This window comes from Papaver somniferum, unplaced genomic scaffold, assembly GCF_003573695.1.
Source record: "Papaver somniferum cultivar HN1 unplaced genomic scaffold, ASM357369v1 unplaced-scaffold_76, whole genome shotgun sequence".
Classification (NCBI taxonomy): domain Eukaryota; kingdom Viridiplantae; phylum Streptophyta; class Magnoliopsida; order Ranunculales; family Papaveraceae; genus Papaver; species Papaver somniferum.
In genome coordinates, this window is record NW_020650526.1 from 1488228 (window position 1) to 1516159 (window position 27932).

General features: G+C 39.1%; 2 protein-coding genes and 2 long non-coding RNA genes across 4 annotated transcripts; 1 reads left to right on the forward strand and 3 right to left on the reverse strand.

Annotated features, from left to right (window-relative positions):
* Positions 1 to 5770: 5770 nt before the first annotated feature.
* On the reverse strand, positions 5771 to 9124 carry LOC113344363. The gene is made up of 5 exons (XM_026588356.1): positions 9053 to 9124; positions 7963 to 8070; positions 7589 to 7894; positions 6347 to 6611; positions 5771 to 6243 (listed from the first exon to the last, which is right to left on the reverse strand). The coding sequence occupies exons 1-5, from the start codon at positions 9122 to 9124 to the stop codon at positions 5771 to 5773; spliced, it is 1224 nt and encodes a 407-aa protein (XP_026444141.1).
* Positions 9125 to 9374: 250 nt separating this feature from the next.
* Positions 9375 to 10270, reverse strand: LOC113344396. Its single transcript, XR_003357794.1, has 3 exons — positions 10042 to 10270; positions 9683 to 9943; positions 9375 to 9553 (listed from the first exon to the last, which is right to left on the reverse strand). It is a non-coding gene; the product is annotated as an uncharacterized LOC113344396 (long non-coding RNA).
* A 6191-nt stretch (positions 10271 to 16461) lies between these two features.
* Positions 16462 to 17545, reverse strand: LOC113344450 (alpha-1-purothionin-like). The gene is made up of 3 exons (XM_026588421.1): positions 17113 to 17545; positions 16906 to 17034; positions 16462 to 16806 (listed from the first exon to the last, which is right to left on the reverse strand). Exons 1-3 carry the CDS (start codon positions 17528 to 17530, stop codon positions 16724 to 16726), a joined length of 630 nt encoding a protein of 209 aa, XP_026444206.1. The 5' UTR covers positions 17531 to 17545; the 3' UTR covers positions 16462 to 16723.
* A 1051-nt stretch (positions 17546 to 18596) lies between these two features.
* LOC113344316 lies at positions 18597 to 19771 on the forward strand. The gene is made up of 3 exons (XR_003357753.1): positions 18597 to 18904; positions 19051 to 19096; positions 19213 to 19771. It is a non-coding gene; the product is annotated as an uncharacterized LOC113344316 (long non-coding RNA).
* Positions 19772 to 27932: the final 8161 nt, after the last annotated feature.

Below are 27932 nucleotides of genomic sequence, written 5' to 3' on the forward strand. Positions count from 1 at the left end.
CGTCTTCGCTGATAAACATGATTGCGTTTAAAACGCTCAATGAGTGGTGACGGATCATCGATATGCTCAAAAGTAGGAATACAAACATTATCAAGATGAGAGACATGCTGCTGAAAAAAATACTCATTTTCAAAGAAAATCACATTTCTAGAAATACGCATGCGATTAGCAACACTATCATAGCACAGATATCCTTTCTGAGTAGTACTATACCCCATAAAAACACATTTTACTGATTGAGCCATAAGTTTGTGACGCTCATGAGAAGGCAGATGAACGAAACAAACACACCCAAAAGTGTGCAACCTGTCGTACTGAGGATATGTGCTGAAGAGGCGATAATAAGGAGAGTCAAACCTCAATTGTTGAGAGGGTAAGCGATTGATTAAATATACAGCCGTAGATAAAGCTTCCACCCAAAACTTTGCTGGAACAGAGGACTCCAAAAGCAATGTTCGAACCATATCCAACAAGTGACGGTTCTTACGTGCAGCCACCCCGTTTTGTTGAGGTGTATTAGGACAAGATCTCTGAGATATAATACCTTTCTGTTGCAAGAATCCCTGAAATTCATGTGACATGTATTCACCTCCATTATCAGATCGCAAAATTTTAATACATGTAGAGAACTGTGTTTCAATATAGGCTAGAAAAGCTTGAAACACAGTGAATACTTCAGCCTTGGTGCGCAGGAAATAAATCCATGTAAAACGGCTGTAGTCATCAATAAACGTAACAAAATATTTATATTGAGCATGTGAGATAACAGGAGTAATACCCCAAACATCAGAATGTATAACCTCAAAACATGTAGTAGCATGACTACCAGATGTAGGAAAAGGTAAAACTTTACTCTTCCCCAACTTACAGGTAGAACAATCAAAATTGAAACTTTTATCTTTGTTACCAAGAAAACCACGATTCATTAATGTTGATAAAATCTCATTATTCGGATGACCTAAGCGTTTATGCCAAATGGAAGCCTTATTCTCAACTAAAATAGAAGCTAAAGACAAAGTTCTAGGAATCGAAAATTGCAGCGGAAAAATTCTGCCCACTTTAGGCCCCTTCGCGATCACCTTCCCCGACACCTGATCCTGTACAACACAACCATTACGAGAAAAGTGCACATCACAGTTATTATCCACCATTTGACCAACTGAAATAAGGCTAGTAGATAATCCAGGGGAAATAAATACATGACGAAAAGAGGGTGTAATATCTCCAACAGCTGTAATTGGAAGTTTACTGCCATTAGCAATTTCAATATTTTGTGTACCAGTATATTCCCGTACATTGTGTAATAAATCAGATGAGCCAGTCATATGATTGGACGCTCCAGAATCAACAATCCAAGGAAAGGTAATTGACTTACTATTACCTTGAAGTCCAAGCGCAGAGAAAGCTGAAAGAATCATTTGTTGTATCATTTCTGGAGTAATTGTTGACTGACTAACAGTAGAGGATGAAGCAACAGCTTGAAATGCTTGGGCTTTTCTATTTTCTGGACGTGTAGGACACTCTTTGATAATGTGGCCTTGTTGTTTGCAATAGTTGCATAATTTCTTATTGCAATTGCGTGCAATATGCCCAAATTCTTTGCAACTATAGCATTGTGATTGCCCTTTCCCATGATTCCTCCCTTGAGCAGTATAGGCCAGATTGACCAAATCAGCCGTTTCTTTCTGCCCACTTATAGCAGCTTGTGTAGCCATCCTTTGTTCCTCACGCAATAATTCACCTACACATATATCTAATGAGGGAACCGGATTTCTGTTCAACAATCCAGCTCGCGCAGTCTCAAACTCTGGTCTCAATTTCATCAAGAATTGATCCCGCTGGGTTTCCTCATGCACTGCCTAAAGACCTTCCAACGTCTCTTGAGAGACCTTAGAATAAATAATACCAGAATACTCGCTCCAGAGGTTAATAAAATCAGAATAATATTGCTCAATGGAAAGATTACCTTGACTGAATTGACTGATTTCAAGTTCAAGTTGAAAGCGCCGCGCAGTATTTTCTTGGTGATAAATACGTCTCAGGTAATCCCACATTTGTTTTGCTGTATGAAAAGAACGCAGATTATTGACCATACGTGGCTCAATAGTTGCTAAAATCCAAGAAATGATGCGAGCATCTTTGGTTTCCCATTGCGCAAGTTCCTCAACGTCTGTAGGCTTTGAAGAACTGCCGTCGATATGATTCCAAAGTGTCTTCCCTTTCAAGAACATTCTGAACTGAAACTCCCAGGCAACATAGTTCTTACCTGTAAGCCTGATTGCAAATGTCTCTGAGGATTTGCCAGAAAAATGTTCGATAGACATCTCTAAAAAATAAAACCAAAATTGTTGAAAATCAACCTAAAACCAAGACGAGACGAAAAGACAGCCCAAAGAGAAAAAAAATCAGAAACTGATTGCTGGTTCTGATGCCATGACAATCTAAATGCTAAATGGCTGAATGCCTTCTCTATTCATTTCATTCTCTATAAATAAGATCATTGTACAGCCTATAACAGGCAACAAAATATAGAACTAATGGTATTTCCTATTTGGCTAATTATTCTAAGTAATATATACAATTACATGAAAAGAAGAATAATCCTAATTTGAGCCACAATATATCTGCAAAGAATCCTGAATTAACTACCAGTAATATTCTTATCATGCAATTCTAGACAATATAACTCCAATAAAAGGAAATTGTGATTCTAATCATTGCCTAAATTAGATTTTGAAAACATCAACTATTAATCGCGAGCATGAAGTATCAAAAGCAATTTACTAAGCATACTCCATCAAGAGAAAACATAATTGATTAATAAAAATCATTTACTCCATTTTTATTCGGTGCAATTAATCATAAAAGAGTTGCACAAATAAATTTAAATAAATTTTACCACATAACTTTTGGAAGAATGGCTTCCTCTGTCACCCCTGGGATTGGGTTCAGCTACTCATGATGAAAAACCTCTCAAAATGATTCATTGATGCTCAAATGTTGTTTACAATCAAGAGAAAGGCAAGAAAAATGGTTTACAACAGTGTTTTGCAACACAAAAAGAGTTCCAGATAAAGGATACAATGAAAGTGCTGTTAGCACTGTTCCTTGGTCGCGGGAAAGGAATTGAAAATTGTCGTAATTAAGCGACACTTTTCAACGACTTTCTGGTTCCGTCTAATGTTCTTCGTTCTTCCTCTACACCAGCAGGAAGCTTTCTTCTCTGCTTGTTCTTCTTTTGATTTTTTCTCGACTCTCAATCTCTCCCCAAGACTCTCCAACCCTTCCAAGCTCTTTTTCATTGTATTTATAGTGTTTTAGGACCAAAATACCCGACCATTACTTGCGTATATTCTCCATTTAATCCGTCATTGCTCGCTTCTCTTAGTTAACGATAATTTCCAATTATAACTTTGTCACACGTAAACTTTGATCCTGCACGCTCTAGTAAGCCTTATACATGCCTCATAAGTCATCCAACTCCTCCAAAACACTTCCATGCACAACCAAAACACACACAACACCGTGTGCAGGTCGTGTTCACTCCGTGTAGCTCTGTTTTGATCTCGAGAATCAAATCGATATTTCCAGCCAATTCCGATCAAATTCGACACCCAAACTATCTTCCTTAGGCTAAATCACATCTTTCTGCCAAAATTCAGCCATTGAATCGACCTACCACTACTTCATTTCTTCGATCGAAAATTCTCCTGTGCTGTGAACATTTTTCCCGCCAAAATCGATATTCAAATGAAGAAGAGGGGTGTCCCCCTATCCTGTCTTGGTGTCCCCTTAGTAATTTGGGCTGAAATAGTAATTCTTGGGTTGAAATAGTAATTTTTCTGGTTTCCTCCGGGACATTTCTGGGACGTTTCCGGTACATTTCTGGGGCGCCTCCAGGACATTTCTCCGGGGTGTAAATCATCACTTTTTGAGCAACTCTTTCCATACAAGGGTATTTTCTCCAAAAACACCTAAACAAACATAAAAACACCATAATGAGAAAAAATGGGTATTAAGAAAATACATAAAAGAGATCAAAATAGACACATAAATGCGTCTATCACCGAGGTACACGGTTAAGTCAAGAGTGCTCGGGGCGTCTGGAGCGTACCTTGCCACTCATGACAAGTCCTGACTATGATGCACTCGGTCCGAAAATACCCCACTTAGGGTGCGGTCTCGCAACCATAAACCTCATCGGTAATAGGATGTGAGGCTGCGAAATCAATTGGTTGTTGAATTAACTGGATGAGAAGAGCCATAACCTTAACCCGGTAGAGGTAAGCTTCCTTGAAGGGGAAATCAGGGGGAAGATAAGGACAACACCCTCCATTAGGGAGCTGAATTGTGTCAAAAGACGTAAATGTCATAAGACTTTTTACTTAAGGGGGTATTAAGACTTATCATATTTATGCGATAAAACCTGAAGAGGAAATAATACAAGAGAAAGATAAGATGAGATCAATGGGTCGATACACTACAGTGTAAAGACCGCCTGCGATCTCATCCCACAGAAATAAGGCAACATAAGACCTGTACATAGGAAGGAAAGATAAGACCTCATAAGAAAGAATACATATAAAACCTAATGATTGTTTGGTAGGAAATTTAAAATTCATCACATGGCACACTTGTTTTATATAAGAAATCTAATAAGAGGCAAGTATGGGAAGTGAAATAATACAATATTATCTTCCTTGTAACAAACAAGTTCAACTTTATTTCTTTCCGCGATTTTTGGTTCTTCACAGAAACCACAGATCCCCAAATCTTCACTGACCACAACAAAACCAGTTCTTCTCGGCTTCAAGATATATTCCCAAAACTCCATGGATTCAAGATTCCCTTGTCTTCTCGACAGCATCATCGGTTCCTCAGTCGTAATAGAACCCTAGTCTCTGTTTCTCCTCCCTCATCTTTTAATTCAACCAAACAATCATCTGAGACTCCAATCAACAGAAAATTAAACCAACAAATTAAACAATCACCTCAAATCACCTCCATAAATTTGATCAAAAATTCAATACCCCGTAGAAGAAAACCCAGACCCAAGTTAACGAAATTCTTGATTGGTATATCTTCATCTTCAACCAGAGATTGGAAAATTTCTTTCTGAAATTTTACCATAGAAGTATAAATTCTATTGTAAATCTGATTTAAAAGCTTAATTTCAATCCTTTTATCCCAAAATTTAGATCTGTTACAATTGAAAGAATGTGAAATCATAGAGAAAGAATGTTACAAATCATCAAACACCCACACTGCTTCTCCAAGTGATTTCTTGCATAAAACCCATAATAGATTCACATTCTTCGCCGACTGTTCTTGCATATAACCCATCAATAGATTCAATCTCAGCAACAACAAAAAAGAAAAAAAAAACATATCAAAAACCTAAATGTATTGATTCCGTCGTGTTGTTTGATTTTGATTGTGTTGGTGATTGCATTGGCAGTGTCGGAGAGATGAAGAGTGGAGATAGAGCCATGGTGGTGGTGGTGAAGGTTCAGAAAAGGAAGAGGCTTCGTGAATTTAATCTGGGAATTTGGTAAATATTAAGAAACTGGAGGGTGCGATTTTAAATTGGTGTAATAATTACATTTTATTTGAATTTTTAATAATAACTAAACAGAAATTAAAACTTAACCTAGTCAACGAGGGTCCACGTATGGTCCAACTACCAAGCCCTAACGTTGGACAAATGTTAGACCAAACACTAGTGTTGGTCTAAACCCGAGTACCAAGCACCAATTATCCCAAAAGAAAATTAAAAATGTTCAGCAACTACATCTTGTTCGACCAAAGACTTTTCAACATCAATATTGGATCCAGAATTCTCTATTTGGGCATTAGTCTTATCAACAGACTTGTCCTTCTCAATTTGATCTTGTTCATCCTCTTGATCCTTCTCATCATCGCTCACAAATTCATAATCACTATCCGGTTCAGGGTACTCTTCATCTTCGCCTACATTAAGAGGAGGAATCTTTACCGCAGGAAGAGAGTTTCTTAGAAGAATTCCATTAACTACAGATTGAGCACTAGCATGAGCCTTGCGAATATCTCCCATTTCAAGGTTTCTAGCATTGATCTCTAAAAAAGATTGTTGATGTGCGAGTCTTCTTCGCGCTCTATCTCGAGAAGCAGCAAGATAAAGTTCAAGGTTCAACCGCTCTTTGCGAATTTTGGATAAATCAAATATCAATTGAGCAATAGTAGATTGATGTGACTTTTCAGAATCTGCGAAGAATAATAAACTATCAAAATTGGAAATAAAGCTCGCATCAATGAAATTCAAAGAAATAGTTAAACAGTAACAAGGAAGTCAACTCTAGCTGACTACCTTCGCAGAACTTAGAAAGGAGAAGGGTGTTATTCTTCATACTTTCCATAGCTTTATCAAAATCATCACCAACTGAACCATTAAGACGGGAGCGAATCTTCTTTTCATCAGCAGAGAGAGATTTATTCTTTTTCTTAAGAACATCATGAGATTTCTTTAATTGATTATATTGTTCTTGAAGCTGATTCTTCTTCGCATTCAAATTTATTTTACTTTGAATGATTTTTTCGTTCTGGGTCTTTAATTCCTTAAGCGATGTTTCATGCTGTACTTCAAGTGAACGAAGAGCTCACGCTTGATTTCGTTTATTTTCTGAAGAATTGAATGCTGGTGCGAAAACATTGTTTCTTTGCTTAAGAAAGATGTTTCTCCTTAGAAAGGGTATGATTCTCTTTTGAAAATGTTTCATACATTAGATCGGCATTATGTGACAATTTAGAAATGGGATATTTGACTATTTAATATTTTAATTTCTTGAATGAGATGGTTATTTTCATGGGTTAGATTATTAATTTTATTAAGAGAATATGAATGTTGATTATTTAGCTGGTTTAACTGAGTCTGCAACTTCTCATTATTCGCTTGAGTATCCTCAACAAGAGATTGAAAAATAAATCTCTCCAAAACTCGCCTCTGGTTTAAATCTTAATAAATGCATGAAGAAATTTAAGGAATGTTGGTAAGCGAAGGTTTTGAGCCTCAAGATTTGAAACTTGAAGTTCTCCCCTTAATTTCTGCACCTCTTGAAGTTCCATGTTCAACCTATTGACTTCATTTTTCAAAAAGATGCATTTTGTTGCGAAAGTTCCAATTGAGAGCAGCTAGATTTAAAATGTTCTTCGGCAAGAATTATTCGTCGATGAGAATCCTAAAGAAGAAAGAAGACAAGGATAAGGGGTAAAGATGTTAAAGTTAAGTGAAAACATGAAAAAGGCACTTATCAAGACATCTAGAGAAGTATGGAAGCTTGGATCAATGTGAGAATGGATCTCATCTCTTATAGTGCTATCAGAGGGAAGTTCGCACAAAAGTTTACTCACGGCAGAACAAATGCGAAGTTTGCAAGGGTCATTAGTAGAGGATTGAGCAGAGTTGATGATGTCGGATAGAGTTTGGGAAGAAAATTTCACACTATACAAAGTTTTTTTGCTAAGAGAAAGGAATTTAGTAACAAAGAAGAAGACGAAGAAGAGGGGATGGATATAGGAGGATAAGGAACAGTAAAATATGTAGGGGGTATACATTAACAGAATTTGGTTGAGGATTAGTATGGATGAATGAAGACGAAGTCTGATTCGCATCTGATGAACTCGCAGAGGCAGTAATAAAAATATCTTTTCTCCCTTGATCAGCAGCAGGTTCTTTTTCACCAGGAAAAATTTCTTCAAAGGTGATAGAGGCATTAGTATCAGAAGTTTGAATTGTTGCTAAAGGGGTGACGTCTGCAACATCAAAGTCAAGAATAGAAAGATTTAACTTCATTACCGTGGGCTTGCGATTTTTATTAACCTTTGATTTCTTGACCCCACCTATCTCACAATCAGAAACCTGCGAAAACAAAGTAGATAAGAAATAGAGGCAACAATATTGTTTAGTTAAAATTAGATATTTCTTACTTCTTTGTTGTGCGAAGTTTTCCTCTTATGAGATTCTTTATTTGTATCATCTGATGAAGAATTAGAGTTTGGAACAGTTATCCTCAGGGCGCTTAAAGAAGAATTTTTCTGGAATAGTATGGGAATTGAGTTAATTAAAAAGATAACAGTTACAATCAAGAATCATGATTATTAGAAGAGTAAAAGGATAAATCTTGAAAGAAGAAAACAAACTTCGCATTTTTATCCATGGTAACAGTAGCAGAAGAACAACAGTGGTAGAAGCAGAAGAACAGTAGCAGCAAGAATGAAATAAACAGCGGAATAAAGAGAAATTTTAGTGAAGAAGAAAAGGAAATTATATTCTTCTTGAAAGTAAGTCAATAAATAGGTAGAAGAGACGACCGGTTATAAACGGTTTGACCTGGTAAAAAGGAGAAGAATCGACGCGTGTGAATAAATGAACTGGAATTCCGGAGGAATGTTGGCAAGGTAGAATACTAAAATATATACACATGCGATATTATAGGATGGAAATTTCTCATATCGCTCACTTCACAATGTAAGCGAAATGAGAAGAGGCAAAATGTAGGAGTGAAAGATCGCACATATCAATAAGTATGCGAAGTAAGGATTATCTGATGTAAGCGAGGACTATCGCACATGGCAGAGCTGAAGCGACGTATTGGATGATGTCAGCAAGATCACGAGTAAAGTGTGATGTTCTATGCGAAGTATAGTTTGTGCGACAATGAGCGAATGTATCGCATAGTGATTCCGAAAATAGTGGATCTCTTAGCTGACATCCACTATGAGGAATCACTATATAAAGGAAGGAAGTCATCACATAGAGGGAGAGATCTTTTAGTGTGTGCTAGACAAGAAACTAGGAGAGAGAAAGTTTGTTTGGAGAGGAAGTAAAGTCATTGTAAAGTCATTGTTATCCATTGTATCCAATTATAATCCTTGAAAGTTAATAAAGAATTCATTATGATTACTTGAGTAATAATCTAGATACATTGGAGTGTAGTTGTAAGTTTTCTTGCAACTGCACTCGGATTCTACCCTTGGTCTTGGTTAATGTTGTTTTAAGGAAAGTTGTTAGTCGAACCTTAAGATCTGTTCTGTCGGGTCCAACCTTTTGGTATAGTAACACTTTTGTGAGCTTGCTTGAAGGTAGCATTTTGAGCAGATAGGAAAGCTTCAGATCCTAGTTGGATGTCTCATGTCTGGAGACGCATCCTTCATCATTTGGTCGTTAGCTATATTGCTGCTTCCTTGAGGGAGGTGTAACTTGAATGGTTATTCTCTGATAATACAGATAGTCATTTACTAAATGGTCCTACATTGTCAAATAGCTGTGTTGAGAAAAGACACATACCATTTTTTGGTACAATAATCGCAACTCTTGGATTTGGAATTTGGAGATTTTCTCTGACCCAGCGGTCACAACTTTTTGTAGGTTCTTTTGTTTAGAACTCTTGCCAAGTGACGTTAATTTTTCAGTTTTTTTTAGGATGAGTGTGCTGCCGATACGTCAACAATCCTACTTACGACCTGCTGAGAATAATTGCGCCTAATCATGTTGATCTTTTATTATTGCTAGCTTCATCTGATACACAACATTTAACTTTTTTAAAACCTCACAAACTTCAATTAGTATCATATCTCTAACATATGTTAGCCAATTTTGATTTTGCTTGTCACAATCTTGGTTAAAGAATTGAAAAATCGTGCTTACCCGATGCTGATAAACCATTAGTACCACCATGTTCTTCAAAGGTAGAGAAATTGAGTACCAACTCCAAAATCTACGTCGGAACCTAAAGTGGATGATATCTTCTTGTCTTCTCATTTGGACTTCGTCATCTTCTTAACAAAATACTGGTTACTGGATCATTTGTTCCTCTCTCAATCAAAACACGAAAACTCCTTGCTACATATTAATAGCCGCAAAAATTGGCTCCGCGACACCATATGATGCCAGTAACGGGACAACGATCTGCAACCAAGACATTCAATATATAACATCAATCGATCCGACCCATGATTAGTTTACGGACACACATTATTCAAGTGTAAATACTGCAGTGCGTATACCTTAATATAGAGAACACCATTGTTTGGATATGCTAACATTCTCTTTAGTAATAGCAGGTTGATCGGGAACTGGAATTGCCTCCTCTTTAAGTGATTGAACATAAGCGATTCCCAAATTTTTCTACATCATCAAGTCATATTTTCTCATATCTCTCCGCAACATCAACGTCATTTGATATGGAACAATTCTGAAGGCGATAACAAAATCTTATCCTGTCACCTGCATTTGTTGATCTCTTTCGCCTTGCTATTTCTAATTGAAATCAACATAACAAAAGAATTTGGATCTGTAAATATTAATCAATAAGGGTTGTAATAAACTTAAAGGTATAGTACGGTACTCTGAATCAAGTTCTGCGATGGTGATCTTCTGGCATACAGTGTCGCCTATCTTTGTGATCTTCTGGCATACAGTATCTTCTGTTATATCTTAGTGACCTTGCACTTTTGATTCCATGGAAGACCACTTTCTCCTTAACTGTCGTACCACCTTCCCCTTAACAATACTTTCTCTCAATTCATCAAAAGTTATTGGTAGCCATTGAAGAATTGAATTCTTACTACTACGGCCTCTCTGTACCCAGTTTATAATTGATCAGAAAATCACGGACAATAGGAATTTGTTGTAGTTCTATTGACGGAGAATTATTTATTCAAACGAAGAAGAGTCGTAATCCAAAGAGGTGGGAAATCATGTCTCCTCGGAAAATTGGACAAAACGTTAGAAATCGTGTCTTTTCAGAAAATTGACTTCGTTAGTTTGCACGTGGGGTTTTTTTATTGGCCACAGTATGGGGATTATTCTGGTACTGCCACGTCAGCATAATCATTCTCCTTTATATTCAGAAGAATTAAGAAGAATTGATAGGAGCAGTTAATATAAATTTTTTTACTGCATGATGGTGTCTTGCCTAGTAGGTCGTTTATATTTTCAGTTTATTATAATATACTACGGTGGATGGTGAGCCTTACTTACCCCTGCAATTACCTGCCAAATTTCTCCTTGCTGACATATAACTAATGGTAAAACGAACGTTCAATTACTTGCGCATATCCTCACAAAAATTTCTCACCAGTAATGAACCGTGGACAAGTACAAATGGGGATATGTACACATTCCATGGCACAAGAACTTTCATATCTCAATGTTATATCAGGAACGGGACAGGGAAAATACTTAATTGTCGTCACTGATTACTTCACTAAATGGGTGGAAGCCTCGGCCCTTAGACATATTAGAGACCACGATGTCATTAAGTTTCTCTTTGAACACATCATATGTCGTTTTGGTATCCCAGCCGTCATCGTATCAGACAATAGGGCCCAACTCCGAGGAAAAAACATCGACCTTCTTTTTAACTGTTTCAAAATAAGGAAAAACAAATTCACCCCCATCTACCCTGAGAGCAATGGCCAGGCAGAGGCTACTAACAAAACCATAGCCGACATGCTTAAAAAGAAGCTTTATGGACATGGGGCTAGCTGGTGCGAGCAACTACACAATGTACTCTGGGCTTATCGAACGACCCAAAGGGAAGCAACAGGAATGACACCCTTCGCTCTAACCTATGGCACAGAAGCGATCATTCTGGACGAAGCAATGATCCCCACGACTAAGACCGAGGTTTGGGAGAAAAACTTCACCTCAGACATGATACTCTCCAAACTGGACGATCTCGAGGAAAACCGAGAAATAGTCCTTCATAGGATAGAAAATTACCACAAAAGAGTTGCCCGAGAATACAACAAACGTGTTCATCAGAGGTAATTTAGCCCAGGCGATAAAGTCTGGCACGAGATCCCGTCATACCCGCGCAAGTCGGGAAAATTTGCTCCCATCTGGGAAGGACCACTTACAGTCATCGCTAAGACAGGTGACGGGGCATACAAATTGCTCAAGACCAATGGGAAAGAACTAGAACGCCCCTGGAACATCAAATACCTCAAGCAGTACAATGCTTAAACAGCTTATTGCTTAGGAAGATAAAATATGAAACTGGGACTCGAATACCTACTTGTAAAAGGTCATCATACCTTACCTGAATGTACTAAGGGCTTATAAACCCTCTTTTAAGAATAATAAAATTAATCCTTTTGTGTGCACACTTCATTTGCTTTGAATTTTTAGTTTATTTTTTCTCTCGCAATTTTTTCTTTGCCTTAATTTTTCTCTTTACTTTTTCACTTTAATTTTTTGTCTGCACTTACATATAGCATAATTATACAACATTTGCATTTTAACGAAAGATAATCCAGAGCATGGCATGGTGTTAGCCACACCCTCCATTCTACATCGAATGATGCGGGTAAAATACCTAAGTTGTCCAAGACGGACACAGACCTAAGGCAATGCCATCTAGCCCATTAAAGCAATATGACGCGGGGATACCCTAAGCTATCTGAGACGGAAATAGACCTAAGATAATGCCATCACGGTCATGAATCGGATGATGTCTTGCATAACAGGAGATATCGAAAATCAAGGTACTTACCTTTGGCTAAGACAAGACTCACTTGACCGAGATATAGCCCTGCAAACAATGGTTGACAAAAAAGTGACTCAAACAATTAATCACTTAATCATGGGGAAAGTGTAACCTAAACTGAGCACTATTAAAAACCAAGCCAATAAAGGCATCCGAACAAAGGCGAGAAAGGAACATGTGCCATACCCAAAATCCAACATTGTAAGAGATGACCTATCCAATTAAGGAACTTATCACTCCTTGGCTTTGTCATCCATGGTTGAACCAATGGTATATGGCAAAGCACCTTAGAGCCACTATTACGAATACATCGAATGAAATAACTCAACAATAAAATTCTATTGTCAACGGGTACTTAAAAAAAACTACAAGTACCATTCACCTCAGTTACAACAGGAGGACATATACACTAAACGAGTTAAATAAACTCTCAACATTAAAAATACATCGCAAGAGCATCTTTATTATGTCTTCCCAGGAGAAACCCATTTAGTTCCATCCGAAGCTCGTCGTCGGCGACACAAGAAAAGCCTATCCTTCCCGATCGAGGCACAAGTGATTTAACCCTTAGCAATGTCAGCAGCCACCACACAGACAGGGTAAGCAGCAAAACCTCTCTGACGACTCGCGCAGGAGCAATAGCTCGGACTCTGCCAGTTTGCCACGGCATCCTCACTCTTTGTCCGAAATCACATCAGCTTCTAAGGCATGAAACAGGGGCAAGGTATATATATACGTTTAAAAATGAAGACAATATCTTATACCTCATCACCCTCACCAACTCGGAAAATTCGTGTCCACCACGCATAAAAGAAGAGAAGATTGCACAAATGAAGATATTTGTTATAAACTAAATAACAATTTACATAATAGCAGAAAATGTCTCTAAGCCAAAGCAGGAAAAAGAACACAGGAAACCAAGTGTTCCCAAGACCAATCCCAAGAAGAAAAACACTACATGAAGTGTTTCCAAACTTGCACGTGAAAAGAACAATGGCGAATATGAAATCTTCCAGAAAAAAGTTCAATGCACTAGCAGACAAATCGAACTCCATGGGCCCCGAATGAGGCTAGAGACGATATTCGAACAGATAGGTCTTTCCGAGAGAACATTGGTGATGGCCTAGAAACGAGATCAAGAAAAACCGAGGCATCCAACAGATGAGAGGGCATACTATTATGTTTAGAAAAATATGAACAAACACCTTGTCTCCATGGAGGACGAGGAGGATAACGCTCACTATAAAAAGATTTTATGAAAAAGGCTCTAAGATCTACATAATGAAAGATGAGAAAAAAACTTAACTCTTCACCTCAGAAGGACTCTTATAGGAAAAAAGGTCCTCGAAAAACCAACTAGCACCCAAGATGGTCAAAGCGCAGCAAACAAGACGATGGAAATCTTGAAGGACAGCCAGTAACAGGGAAACATCCTCTCTCTTAAAAACTCTTGAGCAAGCCAACGGGCACCTCAAACTCAACAAATAAGTACACACTAAAAATGCAAACGTGGCGATAAAGACGGGACAATTACAAAGTTTTTTTCCCATTATGCCCTTGGCAAGTTGCAAAGAAAATGAGCAAAATGTGAGGGTAAGTTACCCGATGGCCACGTGTCAACATCCTAGGGGGAGATATCATGATAAGACGATAAGGTGGGAACATCGAATCATACTCTATAAAGCTGATTTCATCTGAATCGAGGCGCCTGTTACAAACGTTACATGAATGACGCGTGGGAGGAGTGGTCTAATCGATTCAGACGGTCAAGTATAAAAAGGAGGACTGCATTTAATGAAGGATAAGAAGAAGATAAGAGCAGATCTATATCGTGTAACAGAAGTCTCGGGCGACCTATACTACGACCCAGAGGTGATACCGCACGAGGTTCTCTGAGAAAGAGCTGATGACGAGAGGAGCGGGACAACTCGGAAGGAGAACCAAGCAAGCCATCACGAAGGATAGTATAGGACCCTTCCGAAGCAACGAAGACGATGTGTGACAGCTCCACCAGCTCGGCGAGGCCAGATCGTCACGAGACTTATTTTCCTATAAATACCAGTCCATGTAGAAGGAGATGGAGAACTTATGTAACAATAGATGGTCTATCTACAGAGAATTCCTGAGCGAGATCTAGATAGAGAAAGAGTAAGAAATATAAGTGATATTTGTAGCTCTTTCAAGGGTAAGACCTTATAATCAATAAAGAAAACATCTTCTTTCCCGTGGATGTAGGTCTTCATGGTCGAACCACGTTATATGCTTGTGTTAATTTTTACTTTCCATGCTCTTTATATCTTGTTCTTATTGAATCTTGAATGTTTTAGTAGTTTATAGCCTTTAGATTTACTTGGGTGTAGTCATCCGAAAAGATGCAACTACATTAGGCATTTAGGAAACACACTTTATAATCTCCACAAGGTATTCGGACCAGCGAGTAAATAATTTGGTCCAAAAACATGTGTTTGGACCAGCGAGTAATTGTTTTCTGGTGATGGACTACACAGTAACCGGTTTTCCTATAGTGGATTAACCAGTAATTCCTAGATTAGAAAATTGTTAGACACCCTAGCAATTAAGAGTTTGATTGCAGATGGTGGTAATAATTCTATCAACTCTTCGAAGAAAGAGTTTATGTTGTTGAGATTATTGGCCATACATGATATGGGAAGTCTAATTAAGATCCTGTAGTTTATAAGTTTTGTGCAACCCTAACCTTGCAAGCCATTTTCGAGGTTAGTCAGGCCCATGAAATTCAATATGGTAACAGAGCAGGCAATTTGTTGTGACGAGTCGTTTAATCGCACCTTTACTCCGCGTCACCCGATTTAATGTCCACATGTTAGATCCAATGAATCTATACGTGAGGGGGCATGTTAAGTTTAGTCCCACATTGTATGGGTTGTCTAAGATCCTGCGGTTTATAAGTTTTGGACAATCCTAACTTTACAAGCCGGTTTTCGAATTTAGTTAAACCGATGGGGTACAATAAGGTATTAGAGCAGGAAAGTTTTTTTGACGAGTCTTTTGACCTCACCCCCTTGGTCCACTTCAGTATGGGTATCAGAGCGGACAATTTGTGATGAGTCGCTCGATAAGACATTTACTCTGCACCATCTGATGTTCACACGCTGGACCTAACTAGACTACACATAAGGAAACGTGTCGATATTTTTAGTCCCACATCATATGGGTAGTTTAAGATCCTGCCCTTTATAAGGGAAACCGGTTTTCGAAGCTTGTTAGGCTCATGTACTTCAATATATGTATGTCAAGCGAAACTCAAACAATTTAAAATTAAAATTAAAAAAATAAAAAAATTTCTAACAAAATAGAAAAAATAGTTAGAAAGCCATGCTATTCTACTCATCATCCGACTAATGAACAAGCTCAACATTTTAGTATTCACATTCACATCATCGAGACTGTCGGTATATATTAAAGCCATATAATATTTTTGTGAATCGAGCTACGTCCTCAAAAGAGTTTTATGGAAGGTGGGTGTGGAGTCTGAGGACTGAGGAAGCACTATAATTTACGTCCATGTTTCTCAAATTAATTCGATACTATGTAACTAGGTTTTGACTACTATGTAACTAGGATTGACTCACTATATACAGAGTTAGTGACTCGGTTAGCTGAGTCACCGATTTAGACGTGTAAAACTACCCCTTGTTCTTCGCCGTGCCAATTTCTGTTACAGGAAGTTTACATGAATGATCAAAGTGTTGGGTTGGGATAGGAACACCTACTTCATAATAAACTCCGGTCAAAGGTTATAGCTGTATAAATGGTAAGAAATAGAGCGAGCCTCTCCTTTATTACCATGAGCTGGGGTGGTGGCCTGTGAGCGGTGTGCGGATGTCAGGAGTGTGCAAGTGCAATTCGATAAACCCATGTCATCAATCGAAAGCACGACCACACATTACGATAGTAGTAGAAGCTAGTCTTAACGAAACTTGCATACTGCAATCCGTTTTTCGTCATACATGCATGACGACTTTATTTAGTAGAGGATGCAATACAAGTATGCAACTTAACTGGTAAAGCACTGTCACAAGACAGTTATAGGAACTACAAATTTGTACAGCACTCGCACACCACAATCACTCGAAATAAAAAGGCAACAATTAAGATATTATAGATTAGGCCAGTTTGGTTGGCTTGGACGTGATATCTTCATGCATTAATCTGTTTTAAGCGGTACCAGCAGCTTCAGTGTTGGAATTCTTGTTGCATAGCTCCAAGCATGCATTGTTACATCGTTCCACCTCTTGGTCTAGTTCCAAAAACAACTTTCATTAAGATGAAATAGTCTATTACAGCATTTAAGGAAAAAGAAGAAAATGAAAAAAGAGTGTGTTGGATCATTTTGTACCGGACTTCTGGGAGGACTGTGAAGTAGTAATTATGTTATCACCGCATTCAGATGATACACAGCCCAACTTGCAGTACTCATTGATTTGATATGCTTGATCCTCTACGTTGGTTTGCTCTTCAAAGTCCTCTAATTAATGACCAAAAAACAAACTGGATTAAAATGGAATCTGCCTTTCTATTAATGACCGAGTTCATTTTTACGTACCTGAGTTTAGAAAGCCGCTTAGTTTGGGGTAACCTCTGGGACACCTGTTCCCTCCAACAATTTTGCAGCTACATGTTGATGCGCAAACTTGCCTGGCAAATCGTAAACGGCAAGCGTTATAGCAATTTCTCCCAACAGTGCTCTTGCAGCAGCTCTTAGCCTCTACTGGAGTTTGTACTATAAGCAGCCCCAAAATCAGTACACCCATGATCAGAACGCCGAGAGGGGCTTTTACACATTTGGCTGCTTCCATTTTTCTTACTTTAGTTTTACTCTTCTTGAATATTTGAATACCTGTGAGTACATATGCAAGTTTTGCCCATGTATTTATATCCAGAAAGACTGAATAGAAATTAAGAATTAGGTAGCTATGTGCAATTTCGATTGGTAGTCCTGGATTCCGTTCAATAGCTGCCATTCTTTACTGAAACAGTACTTCTAAGAAATCATTAGTCAATTCTTCATCCATTCATCAATCTTTACGTATAAACCTCGTTGTTCGGTTGGTTTGAGTCATTTTCTTATCCAAAATATTTGGTATAACTGCTTCATAGAAGCCATTGGTCACGGGACTCCTCACTACTTAGTATTGATCATATTTAATAATGCAACAGTTCAAGTTCTGAACTGTATTTATGTCTGGAAGTCTTCAAAAGAAACATCCACTATAAAATATTATGGGGCATATTCGATAAGTGTTGTAGATTTCGATCTGGTCAATAGCTGTCATTCTTTACTTTCCAAGTATACAGGAAAAGAATTTTAAAACTTATAGATTCATCCCCCTCGGACCCTGCCTTTTTGTTCCAATCAGCATCAATCCTTATACTGAAAATAATACCATGATATAGGATTACATGCAGATCAAGATATGTGGGGGAAGGTGAGGATAAACAAATGCATGAAGCAGGACTGAAAACAGCTGGAAGCTTCACATTAAAAATATGATTTCAGGTGGCCCTACTGGAAAATATTTAGGCCAACAGAGATCTTTTGTTTTTCACACCACCAGTGTTTCGTCGAATAATACCACCGAGCTTATTTTACGACTGTAAAAGTTAACAAGCTTCAGCCCTCTTAAATTTTGACATGTAGATCAAATTCAAGATGGATATCATTGATCAAGACAAACAATAATAGAGTTAATCGATGATAAAGAATGGGTACAAAATAAATAAATCTACCTATCAAAATCAATATGGAGACATGATTAACGTGGTCCGGCACTAACACCTACGTCCAAGGAGAAACCCCTTAGGGTGAAATTGTGTTGTTGATCATCAAGACTTGAGATCGATTTACAATTACATTGAACTCTTATTTATAGAGTTAATAACTTACCTAGGAGATAACTTAGGATCTCATATTCTGTTTTGACTAGGTAACATAAATCTAGAAACTAATTGCATAATTATCTAGATTATCTTTGACATTATCTTCATTGTGTACGTGCATAATCTGCGCGGTCACTTGGTCTTCTCTTCATTGGTACTGTCTTCATGAGCACCTCGGTGTATATGGATTTATTCCAATAAGCCCTAAAAAAAAAGCCGAGACTTCTCTTTTATCTATCAAAACAATTCTTAACCACGTCTTTATTCTTAAACCTTCGCCTCATCGCCTGCGATATAAAAAGAAATTAACAGGGAGAACGAAGACAAACGAATGAGAAGAGGTTAGGGTTAGGGTTTCTAGGAAGGATTTTATACGCGTGAAAGGGACAAAGGACATCCAATTTCCTATTAATGATTTGATATTTTGATGTTCTCGTTTTCTTAGTTTCCTTCATAGGGTTTGTTCTTTATCTGTCTTTTGTTCTGTTTAATTTGCATGTATGATTTTGTTCTATTCTCTTTTTAAACCGTAACCCTATTCTCTTTGAATTGTTTTAGTTATTGATTATGTTTTAATTATTTTCCGTTGGGTTTTATTTTGCAGGTGCTATTTTTACTCAAAGGGACAACTTTCATCTATTTCTAACCACGTAAGTTAAGTTTTTTTAAACAATACCAAGTACTATCATGGTTTTAATGATAATTCAATGATTCATCCAGAAGTTAAAATATAGTTTGCCTTTTATTAATAATACTGATTTTTCAGGCAATGATAGTGATATTATAGGTGAAACGACAAGGTAGAGAAGATGAAGATTTTGTATTATCAAAAACTTGAATACAAACAGGTTATCCCTGTGTCTAAATAGGCGTACATTCCTTTACAAATATGGTGAGGAGATTATACGCAATTAATATCTTTCCTAAAACAGAAGATAAGTCCTAACTACCATATATATACAAAATATATATGCAAATATCTTAATACTCCCCCTCAAGTTGGAGCATGGAGATTACGAATGCCCAACTTGCGAAGAAGAAACTCAAACTGAGGACGTCCAAGCGCTTTGGTGAAGATATCTGCAAGTTGAGCTGTTGTGCGAATATGAGAAGTGATAATAGCACCCGATTGAATGTGATCACGTACGTAGTGACTAATAGACAATATATTGTCAGAATATTTAGTTACCTTTCTGTTATTTAGTTACCTTTCTGTTCTGGGAGAATATTGGATTTGCATTGACTTCTCCCAGATTTCCTGTAATATACAAAACTCTACTTATATGAGTTTATGGAATAAGAAACAGGAGGATTGATTACCAAAACTCTGACATGGTATCACGAGCTCAGACTCGATCCATCATCTTCTTCCCCTAAATCAACAAAAATCATCCATGGTAAGCGATAAAAAATCCTTACATCCGGCTTTCGCCGTTTCTAACATCAAAGTTTTGATCCCTATTAATCTAGATATCAAACAGGACGAATATTCTTCATGGGTTTTCCTGTTTCAACTTCATCTTCAAGCACACAGCCTACTTTTTCTTATTGATGATTCCACTCCACCACCAGACCTTGACGCTGCCACCATACTACAACTTGATGCCCTCTGTCGTCAATGGATGTTCTCCACCATGGCCAAAGATTTGATGCTTACCGTTCTCAAAACTGGAAAAACTGCTAAAGAGTTATGGAATCATCTTAAACGCCTCTTCCAAGACAAAAAAGGAAGTCGGGCCGCCAATCTCGAAAGTAAGTTCGTAAATCTAAAGTTTGTTGATTGTAACAATGTTGATGATTATTGTGATAAACTACATGAACTTTCAAATCGGTTAAGTGACCTCGATTTTCCAATGGATGAAAAACGATTGGTTATTCAACTTGTTAATGGACTTCCGGAGGAATACAACACTGTTGCCTCATTCATTCAACAATCGATGCCCTCTTTTGACACTGCTCGATCTCAACTACGTACTGAGGAGATCCGACGTGAAAATCTATCCAGTTCCGGCTCCCACACTGCCCTTGCAGCCGCCAACAGCCGCCGTCCTCCGCCTCCTGCATCTGTTTCTTCACGATCGTCAGCTCCTGAACATCACAGAATTTCGCTGGGTCCTGAACACAACAGAATTTCACTGGGCCGGGAAGAGCCTCTCCTTCCAACTCCATCAGGCCCACGAAATCACTACCCAACAACTACTGCTCGGGCTTCTCACTGGCAAGCGCCTCTCCTGTCAACTCCCCCAAGCCCATATCCTACCACTACAGGATACCACTCAACAGATCCGTACTGGGCTTCTCCACACTACTTCACTGGACGTGGCCGGGGATGACATTTCCGTGGGCGTGGGCGTGGCCGTGGTCGAAGCACTTTCCCAGGCCGTTCACCACAAGCGTACCTCACTCCCACCACGGACTACCTTCACCCATCGGACATTGCCGAAGTATACAGCTCCATGAGCATTCGAACACCTGATGATGACTTTTATATGGACACTGGCGCAACCTCACACATCACCTCGGATCCAGGTACCCTTCATAATGTTTTTCATTCGAGCAACGTACGGTCTGTCTTGGTGGGAAATGGAAATAGCATTACGGTAACTGCTAGTGGCTCTAGGTTCATAAATCTCCCATCTCACACTCTTCATCTCAAAAATACTCTAGTCGTTCCTTCCATCATCAAAAACTTAATCTCTGTTCGTAAATTTACCACTGATAATCATGTGTCTGTTGAGTTTGATCCTTATGGTTTTTCTGTGAAGGACTTGAGCTCGAGGAAGACTATTCTACGATGTGATAGTTCCGGGGATCTCTATCCCATCACTACATCTTCCGTGCCATCCTCCTTCCCATCACCACCTCACCAATTTTCTCTTGCCGTCTGTTCACCTGACTGTTTGGCACAGACGTCTTGGCCACCCTGGAAAGGCTGTCTTACTCCTATTGGATGATTTCACTAATTATTTATGGGTTTTTCCACTAAAATTAAAATCCCAAGTCTTCACCAAATTTTTGGAGTTTCAATCCTTTGTTCAAACTCAATTTGAACGCCGGATTAAATCTTTCCAATGTGACATGGGTCGCGAATTTGACAATTCCTCTTTTCATAATTTTGCTAGTCAACACGGTTTAGTATTTCGCTTCTCTTGTCCTCATACATCTTCTCAAAATGGTAGGGCCGAACGTATGATTCGCCGAATTAATGATATCACCCGTACCCTCATGTCCCATGCCTCCATTCCTCCCAAGTATTGGGTCTATTCTCTTCTTATGGCCGTATACCTCCACAATATCATCCCCACTAAAACTCTCCATTTCAAATCACCGATGTCCATCTTGTATAGACGCCAACCCACATATGATCATCTTCGTATTTTTGGTTGTCTTTGCTACCCTAATCTTTCTTCCACAACACCACACAAACTTGCCCCGCGCTCCACTAGGTGTGTCTTTCTTTGCTTCCCACCTAATCATCGTGGTTATCGTTGTCTTGACATTTCCACAAACAAATTCATCATTTCAAGACATGTCACGTTTGATGAAAACGTCTTCCCATTTTCAACCCCATCTCTTTTCGGTCATTCCCCTTCGCAAGACTCATCAATCCATCCTTCCTACTCATTCCTAGACTACTCTCCCTATCCATTTTCTATTACCCCATCCTCTCCTGTTGCGTCCTCATCTTCTGGCTCAAGCCCATCCAACACATCTCCCACGACTTCTTCCATTCCTGCGTCCTCACCTTCTGACCCAGGCCCAACCAACCCATCTCCATACACGCCTCCTCAGGCCCAACTCATCTTCTCCTCAGCCCAACTCATCTTCTCCTTGCTCCACTACCCAGTCTATTCATACCCAACTACCATCTCTCCCTTCTACACAGCCCACCAATTCTCAGCCCACTTCATTTCACTCCCCGCTCCCGAACACCAACCCTGAACAGCAACATTCTGTTGCTGCCTCCCCCACACGTCCGTCCACGCGGGCTTCCCGTGGTATATTCCGACCAATCCAAAAACTCAACCTAAATGTTCAAACTCCAACTCCCATTACTCCTCTTCCCCATTCCTATCTATATGCCCTTAGGGATCCAAACTGGAATCCTTCCATGCATGACGAATACAATGCTTTGATGGAGACGGGTACCTGGGATCTTGTTCCTCGTCCACCTGATGCTCACATCATCCGGTCCATGTGGCTGTTCCGTCACAAATTTCATGCTGATGGTACCTTGCAGCGGTACAAGGCTCGTCTCGTAGCGAATGGGAAATCCCAACAGGTGTGTGTTGACTGTTTTGAGACGTTTAGTCCGGTTGTCAAACCGGCAACTATACGCACCGTGCTCAGTATTGCTACCTCACGATCATGGCGTATTCATCAACTAGACGTCAAAAACGCATTTCTTCATGGTGATTTGGCTGAGACTGTATATATGCATCAACCACCGGGTTTTGTTGATTCTACTCATCCCGATTACGTCTGTCGCCTCCGCAGATCCCTTTATGGACTCAAGCAGGCTCCTCGGGCATGGTTTCAGCGATTTGAGCGGTTTATTACTGGTTGTGGTTTTCATGGCAGTATTTGTGATCCATCCCTATTTGTTTATCACTCCGGTTCGGAAACTGCATACCTACTACTATATGTGGATGATATAATCTTAACCGCTTCTACTGATGCTCTTCTAGGTCGTTTTATTGCCTTGATGAAACGTGAATTTGCTATGACTGATCTTGGCACGTTACATCAATTTCTGGGTATTACTGTGACTCACACGGATTCGGGCCTCTTTCTGTCACAATCTTCATATGCGCAGGATATCATCGCTCGTGCTTCGATGACAAACTGCAATCCAGTCGCTACTCCGGTAGATACTCAATCGAAGCTCGGTACTACATCAGGACCTCCACTTCAGGATCCAACTTTATACAGAAGTCTAGCCGGAGCTCTTCAATACCTGACTTTCACTCGTCCCGATATTTCATATGCCGTGCAGCAGGTTTGTCTATTCATGCATGACCCTCGGGAATCACATATGCAGGCTATGAAACGCATTCTCAGGTATCTTCAGGGTACCCTTGATCATGGACTATCACTATCGGCTTCTACTATTACTGGTTTGACTGCTTACTCTGATGCTGACTGGGCGGGTTGTCCGGATTCTCGACGATCGACCTCAGGCTATTGCATTTTTCTTGGAGACAACCTGATATCTTGGTCGTCCAAACGACAAGCTACCGTCTCTCGTTCCAGTGCAGAGGCCGAATACAGAGGGGTTGCTAATGTTGTTGCTGAAACTACTTGGTTACGCAATTTACTTCTCGAGCTTCACATCCCTCTACGACGTGCCACTATTGTCTACTGTGATAACGTTAGTGCAGTCTACATGTCAGGAGATCCTGTTCAGCACCAACGCACAAAACATGTGGAGATTGACATTCATTTTGTACGAGAGCGGGTACGTATCGGTCATATCCATGTTTTGCACATCCCCTCTGACAGTCAATACGCCGATATCTTCACCAAGGGTCTCCCTCGAGTATTGTTTGTTCGTTTCCGTTCTAGTCTCAACGTCTGCTCCTCCCCCGTTTCGACTAAGGGGGTGTAATAGACAATATATTGTCAGAATATTTAGTTACCTTTCTGTTATTTAGTTACCTTTCTGTTCTGGGAGAATATTGGATTTGAATTGACTTCTCCCAGATTTCCTGTAATATACAAAACTCTACTTATATGAGTTTATGGAATAAGAAACAGGAGGATTGATTACCAAAACTCTGACAGTGACAACCAATCTCAATGTGTTTGGTGCGCTCATGAAAAACAAGATTAGCAGCAATATGAAGCGCGGATTGCCTGTCACAATAAAGACACATAGGCTGAGAATGGGACACACCAAGAGATTTCAATAACGCCTTGAGCAAAGTGAGTTCACTACAAGTATGAGCCATAGAACGGTACTCAGCTTCGGCTGAAGAACGCGACACTGTGTGCTGCTTCTTTGTCTTCCAAGATATAAGCGAGCCTCCCAAAAATATAAAATAACTGGTAAGAGAACGACGACTAAGAGGGCAGGAGGCCCAATCAGAGTCACAATAAGAAATAAGTTGAAGAGCATTGTCCTTGCGTAGAACAATTCCTTGACCCGGATGACTCTTAAGATAACGAAGAACTCGAAGAGCAGCTTCCCAATGTGCAACTCGAGGAGATTGCATGAATTGAGCCAATACGTGTACCGAATAACACAATTCAGGACGCGTAATGGTCAAATATATCAAATGTCCAATAAGTCGGTGATACTGAGATGAATCTGAATACAAAGGTCCATCATCTAGAGCCAAACGATGATGTTGATCAATGAGTTAAGCAGCTGGTTTGGCTCCAAGAGGTCCAGTCTCAGAAAGTATATCCAAGGTATATTTTCGTTGAGATAAAAATAGACCATCAGTACCTCGAGATATTTCAATACCCAAAAAATACTTGAGAGGACCTAAATCTTTCATATGAAAGCACCGACTTAAGTATGTCTTAAAAGTAGCAATAGCAGCGGAATTATTCCCAGCAATAATCAAATCATCAACATAAACAAGTACGTTAATGGAATTTTCACCTCGTCGTAGAGTAAATAGAGAGTAATCAGCATAACGTTGTATAAATCCAAAAGCCTTAAGAGCACTTGCAAGATTAGCAAACCAATTACGTGGAGCTTGACGAAGACCATACAAGGATTTGTGAAGACAACATACTTTGCCCGAAGAAGTGGTCGAATAGCCTGGAGGAAGTTGCATATATACTTCCTCATCAAGATCCCCGTGTAGAAAGGCATTGTGAACATCCATTTGGTGCAACTCCCAATCTTGAGCCACTGCGACTGCCAAAAAAGTTCTAACCGAAACCATTTTGGCTACGGGAGCAAAGGTTTCATGGTTATCAACCCCTTCAACCTGTTTATTACCAAGAACAACCAATCGAGCTTTATATCTTTCTACACTGCCATCAGAATTATATTTAATTTAATAAACCCACTTACAGCCAATAGCCTTTTTCCCTGGCGGAAGATCAATAATAGATAATGTGCCATTTTTATCAAGAGCACCAATTTCCTCTTCCATGGCGACCCGCCAACATGGAAGTTTCACAGCTTCGGCATAGCTGGTAAGTTTCTTAAGAGTAGTAATAACCGCCAAAAACTGAGTGTGGTTAGCATAAAAATTATCATATGAGACATAATTAGTTATGGGATAAGGCGTACCTGAGGACGTTGTCGAGTGAGGAGTGGAGGAGCCGGGGTCTATTACTTTGATGGTATTACATATATAATCCTTTAGTTGTGTACTAGGTATCTGAGCCCGAACACTACGTCGAACTTCCTTATCAGAATTATCTCTAATAACATCACTTGCGGTTTCAGCAGATAAAGTTGCAACAGAAGCATAACGGAAAGCTACATCTTGTCTTTCTGTAACATCTGACATGTTTTGTTGGGGCCCAGATAAGACAAAACCATCCTTGAATTCACTAATGATCCCGTGATTGTTCTGTCACTAACTTTTGGAATTTTTTCACTGGTTGTGACTATTCCACTTCTGGCACTACAAGACAAATTCATTACCTCACCAACTTGAGTAGTACGTGGTGCTGTCAATAGGAGACAAATTTTTTACAGCTGATAAATCTCGTTCACTAGGAGATAAATCCCGGACAATAGACAAATTCCGTTCCATTTCCTTGCTTCCTGGTGCAGTTGTTCGGTCATTACCGGACACCGTCTGGTCATTACTGCTTGGAGCAGCTGTACTGTTATTGCATGGTGAATTATGTCCTCCTGTACATGAAGAACCACCCGGATTAGATGTACTGTCACACAACCATGAGTCTGGCTGTTCTCTAAAAATTTCCAACCTCCTCTCCAACTCAATTTGACATTCTTCATCATTATTATTATCTAAAGAATTAACGGTATAAGGAAACTTGTTTTCAAAGAAAACCACATCACGGGATATAAAAAATTGTCTCGATTCCAAATCAAATAACCGCCAACCTTTTTTTCCATAAGGATACCCAACAAATATACATCTCCGACTTCTTGGATTAAACTTATTACGATCACAAGGCAGAATACTTGCATAACACAAACATCCAAATAACCGAATAAGATTATAAATATGAGGCTTCTTATGTAACAATTCATATGGTGTTCTCCCATTGAGCAAGGGAGTAGGCGTGCGATTAATAATATAAGCAGCACTTAAGATACATTCACCCCAAAACCGAAGAGGTAAATTGGCTTGAAATCGTAAAGCACGCGCAACATTCAATATATGACGATGTTTGCGTTCAACTCGCCCATTTTGCTGTGGCGTATCCACGCACGAAGTTTGAAATTCTATACCGTGTTTAGTAATAAATGGGATTAATGGAAAAATTCCGTACCATTATCACTGCGCACCTTCTTAACTTGTCTATGAAATTGCGTCCTAGCCATAGCACAAACATTTTGAAAAATTTGCACCACCTCAGTTTTATGTGCAATCAAATAAACCAAAATACAACGAGAATAATCGTCGACTATGGTAAGAAAATAATTTGCACCGCAAGAAGATGGAGTACGATAGGGACCCCAAACATCACAATGAACTAAATCGAAGAAGTCATCTGCTTTAGTCTCACTAACAGGAAACGATGTCCGAGTTTGTTTAACTTTAAAGCAAATATCACAGGGTTCATCAAGAAATTTCTGACAATCAACTTTATTTGTACCCGGAAGTAAAGAAATAACCTTATTAGACGCATGACCTAAACGTCTATGCCACAAACAATAATCTTCTTCAGCAGATACTCGATTTGCCGTAATAAGCGTTCCACTGTGGAAGATATAGACCCCGTCTCGTTCCTCACCTACACCAATCACCGTCCTCATAGTACGGTCTTGTATCACACATAACTTATCAGTCAAAGTGACAATACATTTTAAATCTTTAATTAAACATGCTAAAGAAGTCAAATTGCACTGGAGATCAGGAACGAATAAAACACCAAATAGTTTCATATTGTTTTCAAACACCACAGTGCCTTCGCAAGGAGAATGAGAGTATGTGCCGTTCGGAAGCTTTACAGAAGAAAAACCTATTTTATGAGTCTTAAATAAAAACTCCTTACTTCCTGTCATATGTCTTGAAGCCCCTGTATCAAGTATCCATTTACCAGATAGTTTCTCCTTCGAATCATTATTTGAAATTTTAAGCATTTCAACAATGGTTTCCCATTGGGTATCAGTAAGAGTATTAACAAGACCCAGTCGATCTTGTGACGATAGAGATCTTCCACCAGAGTTAGTGTTTGTGATCGCTAAATTAGCTATAACAGTCATGGTGTTAATCTTCAACACGAATTTCTTATTTTAAAAAGATCCGGTCTTTCCTGGCTCAGATGCCATGAAACGACAAGGTAGAGAAGATGAAGATTTTGTATTATCAAAAACTTGAA